At 45.4% G+C, this 11,053-nt stretch overlaps 1 protein-coding gene across 1 annotated transcript; it reads left to right on the top strand.

Annotated features, from left to right (window-relative positions):
- Nucleotides 1-230: 230 nt before the first annotated feature.
- LOC143404642 (cytochrome P450 4A11-like) lies at nt 231-10,286 on the top strand. Its single transcript, XM_076862800.1, has 12 exons — nt 231-419; nt 1,682-1,823; nt 2,495-2,539; nt 3,029-3,156; nt 4,992-5,113; nt 5,479-5,633; nt 6,057-6,163; nt 6,250-6,440; nt 6,542-6,675; nt 7,541-7,605; nt 7,751-7,827; nt 10,118-10,286. Exons 1-12 carry the CDS (start codon nt 231-233, stop codon nt 10,284-10,286), a joined length of 1,524 nt encoding a protein of 507 aa, XP_076718915.1.
- The last annotated feature ends 767 nt before the right edge of the window (nt 10,287-11,053 follow it).

Genomic DNA, 11,053 nt, shown 5'->3' on the forward strand with positions numbered 1-11,053 from the left:
TGTCATCAGTATGGAGAAGGGGAAATGGGTGTGTGCCTGGCCATTGCCTCTGTCCACTGATAAGGTTTTGACCTCACTGTTTCCCAAGGTGAAACTTTCAGGTTAATCAGTTCTGTACACTGAGATCAAGCCCTGCCCACACAGTTCACTCTACCACAAGTGGGTGGGACGTTCCTCCCAGACTTAATCAGTGACAAGGGGACAGTGAGTAATACAGAAGCTTCTGCACCATGAGCATCTCTTCACTGAGCCTCACCAGATTCCCGGGCAGCATCTCTGGGCTCCTCCAAGTGGCCTCGCTGCTCAGCCTGCTTCTGCTGCTGTTCAAGGCAGCCCAGTTCCTCCTGCGCAGGCAATGGCTGCTCAGAGCCCTTCAGCAGTTTCCATCTCCACCATCCCACTGGTTCTTTGGCCACAAGGTAGGAAGAAATGGGAAGGGGAGTAGGAGGGAAGGGAGACTTCAGTCCAAAGACTGGTCAGGAAGTCCACAGGACAAAGCCTGTTGCAGGCAGGACAAAGCCTGTTGCATGCTCTAGGCATCTGAGGAACACCCAGATTACCTCTCAGGCTTGGCCCCTTCCGGCACCAGGAGCTCACTCCTTTAAAAGAAGCCTGTCCTGCTGTTACTCACCTCTGTCACTCACTCTATCACATGCAGATCTGACATCTGTCCTCGCAGCCTGGCACTTTAGAGGACTGTTGTTTGTTCTTCCTGAGTCTTTTTCTTCTCAAGGCCAAGCACACCTAGACCCCTCAAAGATCCTCCATCTCAGAACCAGCCATCTACAGTCTTTCCTGCCCCACTCACAGACTAGGATACTCTTTGCTGGTCCTGAGTTTGCTCTGAAACACAGATATCAGTATGATGGAGTCACTATCCTGAGGAGATCATTCTGGGATAACAAAGGGCATGAATATCAGGACGTGTCAGGACACAGGGAATCAGCTACCTCTGCTCAGGTGGGGGGACCAAATGGATAGGTTTGCCCCCAACTGAGGATGTTTCCAGAATGTGTGTTTTGAGGGGCAAATGTATGTCATGGGTATAAGATACAGGAATGGCAGCACATTTTTTTTTTTTTTTTTTTTTTTTTTTTTTTTTTGCTGGTGAGGGTGACTGGTTTTAGTGTTAACCTCCAAACAAGATTTGTTTATCTCTCCTTCAACACACCTTGCATGTGAGGTCTTTGGGATTTGGGCACACCAACACTGTCTTGAACCTCAGTGCCCAGAGCAGAGCCTGGCACCTTGTGTAGAGTCAGAGGAAGGAGAGAAAGGAAGAGCCTGAGGGCAGTGGAGGGAGGGGTCAACTTCCTACACTTCCAGCCCTGAGGGAGCACACAGAGCATGATAAGGGGCAGCAGGGAGAGAAGCTCTGCTAGGGATTGTGCTCTGAAAACACTCAAGAGGAGGTGGAGGGTGTCCACACAGACAGCTGAGGCTCTGACCCCCACAACTCTGCTGAGGCACACAGCTCTATTCTCCAGGGCCCCAGGATCCAGCTTGGGCACAGCAAAGTTCTTGAAGACAGCACACATAGGTCAGCAGAAACAGCTCCAAAACCCTGAGTTCTGCTGAAAGATGCAGAAATATGTCCTGATGGTTATGCTGCCCTTCACTACAGTCCCTAAGCCCAAAATAAAAGATGATTTTTAAAGCATTGTCTTTCCCCTGATATCAGATCCCGAAGGACCAGGAACTACAATACATTCTGAAGTGGGTTAATGAGTTCCCGTGTGCCTTCCCACAATGGCTGTGGGGCAGCAAAGTGCGCTTCCTCATCTATGACCCTGAATACATGAAGGTGATTCTGGGGAGATCAGGTGAGAGTGAAGGTTCAGTTTTTCTCTTTTGAGATCATACCTGGGTTTCTGAAAGTCCAGGCAAATTGGCAATTCATAAGTAGATGTGTGGATAATCTACCTACTGCTTTCCCTGGATACACCTACTACATGGGCAAAAGTATTTACTTCATAGTGGACATTAAAATAGCTTGTGGCACTATTTTTTGGTCTTTTTCCTGTCTTTTTAAAAAACTAATTGAGATAATCAGTGAGGTATATGAGTTGTATCTATTGAGGTGATTTGTTAGGTATATTGACTGTATCTGAGAATCAAACTTCATATCCAAGTGACCTTGGTTTGAAACCTCCAATTTCCCCCTGTTTAGCAAATAAGCTATGTAAGCCATCACTCATTGTTAAAACACCCCAAGGCTCAATCATATTCTGTGGCATTGAGAATATGTCCTGTATTCTTTTCAGCTTCTTATTGTAGTCCTGCTGGTCCAAGGAGCCTGTCTTCCTGAGCCATTTTACAGTCTCAACAGAGACAGAATGGGATGGGAGGCAGTGGGAGGTGACATGGGACAAAATGCCAATTGATAGTCATCAGTCACTTATGACAGCCCATGGCCTCAATCACAATTGCCCTGGGTCTGTATTATTTGTTTGCTGTTTGTAACTAATCCCCCACCCCATTACTTAATTTTCAGATCCAAAAGCTCATAGTACATACAGACTTGTGGCTCCCTGGATTGGTATGTACATCTGAGAGTGGGCACTCTGAAATTAAGGTTGGCAAAATCTCTCTCTCTGATTCACAGAGAACAAGAGTTGATGAGCCACTACTGTGATTGTCCCTAAATGAAGCTTCATTTCTTTTAATCTATTCAGAACCCCACCCCTTCTGCAAGCTCTTGTGAGCCCTCCTGAGGCTCACTCCTTCCACATCTCCTTCTAGGTACCTCCAAACAGTCTCAGCCTGACATGGACTTGGGTACCTCTTTTTCCTGCCCACAAATCCTTTCTATATCTTCTTTGCAGCTGTCATAACCACATCAGATACACCAGCCCTACTGGGAAATTCATATTCCTGAAAAGTGCCAGTCATTACTGTCTTTGTCCAAAGAAATTCTGCCCTCTGGGTTCTCTCCCCCAAGAGTTCCACTATTTGTCTATCTTAAATTGTCCCCACTCTCCATCTCTCATTGCCCACTCACTGATGCACACAACCATATATGACTTAGGGTACGGTTTGCTCCTGTTGAATGGGGAGACATGGTTCCAGCACCGCCGGATGTTGACCCCAGCCTTCCACTATGACATCCTGAAGCCCTACGTGGGAATCACAGCTGACTCTGTCAGAGTGATGCTGGTGAGTCTCTCTCTTTCATTCCCATTCACTCACTCCAGGCCCACACTCAGATTCCACAGCCTAACAGCCATCAAAATCAGTCACATGGAACAACAATCTCAGGTCATTACTGTGAGAGTCAGTTCTTCAAAAGTTGAAGGAGCAGAGTGGACCTGAAAGCAGGATATAGTCACTTCCTTATAGTCCAAGGCAAACAACATCATGGTGGATATAGACTCCCCTTCATACTTCCAAGTTTTCAGCACAGTGAACTGCAGGTGGAGTTGATCCAGCTTAGCACTGCCGATCCTGGGGTAGGATTCTCTCAGGGTGGAGATGAGGGCTTCCATGTGGACTTGAGTGACCCATGTATTGACATGGACACCAGATCCACATCTCACAGTGAACCTGCACATCCATCACACCTATAAGAATTCAGATGAATGATCTGACAGTGCTCAGCAACTTTTCTTTTTTAAATTGGTTGTTCAAAACATTACAATGCTCTTGACATATCATATTTCATACATTTGATTCAAGTGGGTTATGAACTCCCATTTTTACCACATATACAGATTGCAGATTCACATTGGTTACACTTCCACGTTTATACATACTGCCAACTAGTGTCTGTTGTATTTTGTTGCCTTTCCTATCCCCTCCCCTCCGCTCCCATCTTCTCTCTCTACCCCATCTACTGTAATTCATTTCTCTCTCTTGTTTTTTTCCCCTTTCCCCTCATATCCTCTTATATGTAATTTTGTATAACAATGAGGGTCTCCTTCCATTTCCATGCAATTCCCCTTCTCTCTCCCTTTCCCTCCCACCTCTCGTCCCTTTTTAAAGGTAATCTTCTCATGCTCTTCCTCCCTGTTCTGTTTTGAGTTGCCCTCCTTATATCAAAGAAGACAGTCGGCATTTGTTTTTTAGGGATTGGCTAGCTTCACTTAGCATAATCTGCTCTAATGCCATCCATTTCCCTGCAAATGCCATGATTTTGTTATTTTTTTAGTGCTGTGTAATATTCCATTGTGTATAAATGCCACATTTTTTTTAACCATTCATCTATTGAAGGGCATCTAGGTTGGTTCCACAGTCTAGCTATTGTGAATTGTGCTGCTATGAACATTGATGTAGCTGTATCCCTATAGTACACTCTTTTTAGGTCTTTGGGGAATAGTCTGAGAAGGGGAATAGCTGGGTCGAATGGTGGTTTCATTCCCAGCTTTCCAAGGAATCTCCATACTGCTTTTCAGATTGGCTGCACCAATTTGCAGTCCCACCAGCAATGTATAAGTGTTCCCTTTTCCCCACATCCTCTCCAGCACTTGTTGTTTGACTTCATAATGGCTGCTATTCTTACTGGAGTGAGATGGTATCTTAGCATGGTTTTAATTTGCATTTCTCTGATTTCAAAATTTCTCTGATTTTGCAACTTTTCTTGAAGGATAATGAAAACAATTATTTTCAATATGTGGCTTGTGAGTCCCAGAGGTTCAATTTGCTTAACATTATCTTGTCCTCATATTTGGTATTCTGTTAGTTTTTAAGTTTAGGTCATGAATTTGAAACCTAAAGAGTGTCTCAGGGGCTTTCATCAATCGAATGGTCAGAGGTGACTGCCTAAAATTCTAAATTTAATAATCTATTATGTAAATGTTTGTTTCACTTTGTAATAAAAATTTCTGAGAAAGAGGCAGCAGAATACAAATATTTGCTTGAACTCTTCATTTGCGAAAATTCGTGTGACCCTGAGATTCAGGAAAGAATACTTGGAGATGCAGGGAAAGAGGGTAACCTAGTTAGCACAGGCCTTCTGAGGAACTGAATAGGGTAATGACCTTCTTCCTCCCCAGGACAAATGGGAGCAGCTTATTGGACAGGACTCCCTAGAGATTTTTCAGCATGTCTCCCTGATGACCCTGGACACCATCATGAAGTGTGCCTTCAGCCACCAGGGCAGTATCCAGCTGGAAAGGTCGGTGCCAAACTGACCTCTTGTTCTAACTAACTGGTGTAAACTTACCCCAGAGTCAGTGATGCATCTTGGATTCTCATGAATAAAATGGGAGATTCTTATCCTGGTCCTAGGCCAAGCCCTGATCTCTGACCAGACCCAAACATGCCCCAGCCATAGGTCCTTAGTTCCTGCATGGGGTAGAAATCTGGTTATCATGCCAGCTTCTAAAGTCCCAAAGCGATGTAACAAGAGATGTAACACAGATATAAGGTGTACCTCAGTGTTGTCTGTCCACAGCATTAAAGGAATCTCCCAATAGAACCCACACTGCTTCCAGGTCACATGGCTCCACAATCCAATCTGTTCTGTAATCTCTCCATCAGGAATTCCAAGTCCTACATTCAGGCTGTTGGGGATCTGAACTACCTGTCTTTTTCTCGTATGAGGAATATCTTTCACCAGAACGACACCATCTACAGACTGACCTCTGATGGCCGCTTGTTCCACCATGCCTGCCAGCTTGCCCATGAGCACACAGGTTCTGTCTCTAATCCTGTCTCCTTTTCTTTACCAGATTCAGTCTAAGAGATAGGGCCATGGCCCCTGAGACAGAGGCAGTGCACCTGCTAACCATGGAAAGAAACTAGGACACCCTCATGTTGGCACTATCCTACTGCAAGTGTTAGGAGCTGAGATGTTAGTGTGTCAGGTACAGCACAATGCCAGTATTATCACTTAAGCAGTGTTGAATGAGACCTATCCCACCAGCATTCAACAGGGACTCCCATGGCTATGCTCCGGAGGGAGGTCGGCCTGCATCAGATGGTGCTAGACTCCCACACACCCACTCACCTGTGCATTCTGAGCTCCACAGGACACCAAGATTGGCATAGGAGTAAAATGGCTTATTAGGGGTTGCTGTAGCTGTGTTTTCTACCTGGTAATTCCTATCCTGGGACAGATCAAGTGATCGGGCAGAGGAAGGCTCAGCTGCAGAATGAGGGAGAGCTGGAGAAGATCAGGCAGAAGAGGCACTTGGATTTCTTGGACATCCTTCTGTGTGCCAAAGTGAGTATGTGGTGGGTGGAAAAACCAAAGACTTTGCCTAGGAGAGGGAGGAACAAACCCTGCTCTCTCACCCATGGACTCCCCAGATGGAGAATGGGAGCAGCCTGTCTGATGAGAACCTGCGTGCCGAGGTGGACACCTTCATGTTTGAAGGCCATGACACCACAGCCAGTGGTATCTCCTGGATCTTCTATGCTCTGGCCACACACCCTGAGCATCAGCAGAAGTGCAGGGAGGAGGTCCAGAGCCTCCTGGGGGATGGAGCCTCCATCACCTGGTGAGTGAGAGCTCAAGAGGTGGGAGAGCCCTGCCTCTGGTAGGGACAAGGTGCTGGTCTTCCTGGGCCCTACCTGCCCCTCAGGATGGCCTTCACTTCAGGGACCACCTGGACCAGATGACCTACACCACCATGTGCATCAAGGAGGCCCTGAGGCTCTATCCACCAGTACCAAGTGTGAGCAGAGATCTCAGCAAACCTATCACTTTCCCTGATGGACGCTCCTTACCCAAAGGTATGACCTTTCTATACTTACCTACTCACTCTCTAAGGAAACAGTGGATGAGAGATCCACCTGATTTTTAGTTTTTATTAACTTTTCTCAGTCTCCCTTTCCTCCTCTATAGAAAGCATAGGTACTCTGAAATTTTGATGAGTCTTATGAAATGCTGGACTTGGAGCTTGAAATCAGAAAAATTCCTATAAAAAATGTCAACCTCTAGATTAATATCAGCCTCCTGATATTATCCTTGTGATTATCAGTACTTGAGAAGAGCAGGGTAGAGAAAGAATCATACAGAGTTGAGAAGAAAAAAAAATATGTATATATATATTAAAGCCTCAAGGCAAAGAAAGAGATCATGAAAGCCCATGTTACAAGTCAATGTGATCCTTAGAATGTAAGGATTGGTCAGGATCATAGACGGGAGAAGCTGATATTCCTGCCTTGTTAGGAAGCCGCCCATTGGCTCACCCAACATTGTGTCTGACCGTTGCTCTGGCACATGCCAGCTATGTGAATATGAGAAAGATAACCTCACTGAGACTCCAGTATCTCATATGAAAATGGGTGTAGACCAGTGTATTCTGAAGGGTGCTCATGAGGGTTGGTTGAGAGCATGTCAGTTTCATGGAAGGTATTGGATGGCTGTGTGTTGTCACTTCATTTGGTGTATGAGTCTCCAATATTTTCTTGTTCTTATTCCTAGGCTCACAGTTTTCTTTCCTAACTGTCACTCAGATGCTTTGTAAAATCATTCTACTCAAAGTGATGATTTTGGGACCCATGCAACTTATGTGTGCATGTTTTCTGCTGTTTGAGAGACTAGAGCTATAGCCCAGTAGGGTAATTAGTCATCTGTCTCCTAACTGTCCCACAGGTTTCATGGTCACACTCTCCATTTATGGCCTTCATCACAATCCGAAGGTGTGGCCAAACCCAGAGGTATGAGGCCTTGTGGGGAGGGAAGGGGATGATTTGTCATGACCAAACCCTCTTCTTGCTCCCACATTTGTGGGTCCTGTCCCATCATGATTGGAAAGCAGGGACTTGATCCCAACTTGTCCTGGCCCTGCTGCTCTCTCTGCAGGTGTTTGATCCTTCTCGATTTGCACCTGGATCTTCTCGACACAGCCACTCCTTCCTGCCCTTCTCAGGAGGATCAAGGTGAGATGTCCTCTGAGTGCCAATGGGGTGGGGAGAACGGGGAGTCTCTGTTCAAGACCCAATATTTTGATTCCCTAGTGTTTTTTTAGACTTCTTCACAAGTAGGCCATTGTTTGTTGGCTTTTGTGGGTAGAAGTTGTTGTGTGTTTGTGCCTGTGCCCCAAAGACAGGATACACTGTGGAGAGTTTGACCCACCGCCCTACCCAATGGCCAACCATTTGGTGAGTTGAACACCAAAATAATAGAAGTTTGGACCACAAGTTTCATTGTGTCTTGGTGTTTTATTCATTTTGGAGTATGAATTTTCAGAATTAGATTTGCATATACAATTTACACTTCAGGTGCTTGGTTTCCTCAATTTTCAAGTATCTTAAGAGGTGGATTTCTCTTTCTTCCACATTTTCTATGAGCTCATCACCTTTTCTGCTTAATTCCTCAGTGGGCACTTGATGAATCATTGAAATATTCCCAGATATTTAGAATTACTCCTTGTTGTTCTTACTGTAAAGCCGTCCGTGTAGAGTTTGCAGTCTGTTGTACAGGAGTGGACACCAGTGAGTGTGATTTCAAGAAGTTTTGGCTTCTGCCCTCCAATTTTTGGTCTCCTATTAATATTCACAATGGGTGTTCATGTTCCCAGTCAGCAAAATTCTACATTTGGAGAGGGATCTCTACCCCAAATCCATTGTATAGGATGAGGAAGCTAAATGCCTCAGAGAAAACTCACTATTCAGGCAACACAGAGCACATACTGTCGTACACTCAAAAACACACCTGAAGTTGCAGTTGAGCTGGACAGGCCATGCCAAAGGGGCTGTTAAGAAAGCCCAGCAAGGCTACAGGAATCAGCCTGTGAAATACACATTACCATAAACCTACTAAATTTATTAGTAGGCAGATGTTTCCGAGTCAAACATCTGTGAATTTTACAATGCTGAATCAAATTTCATAGAACAGGCATAAAATAAAATTGTCCATGGAAAAATCATGTATCTTAGATAAAATTTATCCTGGAATTGATAACTTCCTATTAGATACTGGCTAAAAATTATGGCACTGACATTGGAGGACAGGAGACTATAAGGTAGCTCAGTTACTAGGTAGGAATTCTCTGTGTGTCCAAATGCATTTGATTTTTACAGTTCAACTAATCTAAGTTATATGAAAGTATTAAAAAATTGTGTGTCTCTGTGGTAAGTCCTGTGCTCTGAGGCAAGTGTCTGCTCTCTGTTCAGTGAGAACAGAAAGGTGTTGTTCAGAATCAGACAACTGCAATTGAGACAAATATCACTCTTTCCATAACTTTTTCACTTTCTCATCACTCATTGAACATTGATGCAAGTTTCTTTGCCCCTGGCACTGTTGGAGGCCATTGGTTGTGGTGGCTACTTGAATAAAACACTGATGGTAGCTTGGGAGAGAGAGGGACAGCCAGCAGAGGGTTAAGAGTCAGCTGGCCATTGTCCTGAGCCTTGAGGATGTTCAGGCAGAGTAGAAGGAGGACATCCTCAGCAACCTCAAGAATATGAGCGGAAGCAGAAAGTGGGGCTGGACAGGTGAGAGGTGGGTGAGGCAGTAGCCCACAGAGGATGTGCAGGGAGGTGAGGCCTTGGATACTGCACTTACTGGTGGAGGGAATGGGAGTAAGGAGGGAGGGGAGTCAGGGAGACCAGTGAAGGCAGGAAGAAGAGACTGAAGATGGCAAGAGGGATATTTCTGGAGTAGAAGTCTCGCGATGCTGGTGGACCAAGGGTGTGAGGGGAGGCTAGAGCCTGACCACTGGGTGGGAGGCAGATGGGATCAGAGCTTACAGATCCCCAGCACAAGGTCCTAATAAGATGACTCTGACATCTTATTCTGCCGTCAGAATCCTTTGACACCAGAGATATGATCCCAGGGAGTGTGGTCCACACATTCCCATGCAGTCCAGACCAGTGATAACCACACGGATGAACCAGAAACCATCAGTAGAGAGACTCAACTAGCTAATGACTTATTCTTAAAATGGAAAGTGTTATTAGACTTGATTGTTCAGTGTGCTAGCCTTACCTTACCTTAGCAGAGATTTCACATCTATGAATGTAGAAGTGGGGTCAGAGCTTTCTATAGATGAGTAGGGGCCTTGTCAAAGGGCAGCAAAGTGTGAATCCAGGCTAGAAGCAGAAGTGTATGCCACCTCTAATTAAAGGAGGTTTCTGAATCTTTGTTCTTATCAGGAGCTCAGGGCTCAAGGCCTCCCCAGCTCAGAGTGGGGCCTGAGACCACTTTCTTTGTTCGTGCCTGGTTCAGGAATTGCATTGGGAAACAGTTTGCCATGAATGAGCTGAAAGTGGCCGTGGCCCTGACTCTACTTCGTTTTGAGCTACTGCCAGATCCCACCAGGGTCCCTGTACCCATGGTACTCCCTGTGATGAAGTCCAAGAATGGAATCCACCTGCATCTCAGGAAGCTCCAATAATTCCGGTAGAAGAGAGGACATGTCTGCGGGCCAGCTGCTTGACATTTTGTGTTTCTGTCACCTGTTCTTGTACACCTTCCATTGCCCCCAAACTGCTTTCAATCTTTTAATCTGCCCTTGTCCCACCTGCCCGCTCTCCTGCCTCCTGTCCTGTCTGTTGGGCCTCTGTCTCTCACCTAACTCCAGGCTCCCTACCTGTTTCTTTTTCTATCTGTCTCTCACCTGCCTGTATCTCTATCCCCTGGTCACCTGCCTGCCCACCACCCTGTCTGTCCTTTATCAATCATTTTCCCTTGTGCTGCTTGTCTGTCCATCTGAGTTTCCTACTGTTGCTATAAAAAATGACAACAACCTCAGTTGGCTTTGTATGACAGAAATGTAGTTCCTTTTGGTTCTGAAGATCAGAGTTCTAATATGGATTCATTGCGGTGTACCCAAGGTTATTGGAGTACCACAGCTCATCCAGGGCCATTGGTGTACCTCTTCCTTTTGTCATTTCCATTACTTGGAGCTGCATTGCTGGGCTTCAGGACCCATGGTCAATATTCAAATCCTGCAACACCTTTGAATCTCTCTATTTCTGTCTTCACATCAAATCTTTATCATAAGGACCTTTTTGATGTGCCCACTGTGTTACTAAGACATGATCATAGTTCTCCCAGGGAGTTGAGGATGTGTACATAAATGAGCCATTATTCATCCTAGCACACTTCCTTCCTGATTATCACCCAATCTGTCCATGTATATCTCTCCTGAAAATCTATTAT

Source organism: Callospermophilus lateralis, chromosome 7 (assembly GCF_048772815.1).
Source record: "Callospermophilus lateralis isolate mCalLat2 chromosome 7, mCalLat2.hap1, whole genome shotgun sequence".
Taxonomy (NCBI): Eukaryota; Metazoa; Chordata; class Mammalia; order Rodentia; family Sciuridae; genus Callospermophilus; species Callospermophilus lateralis.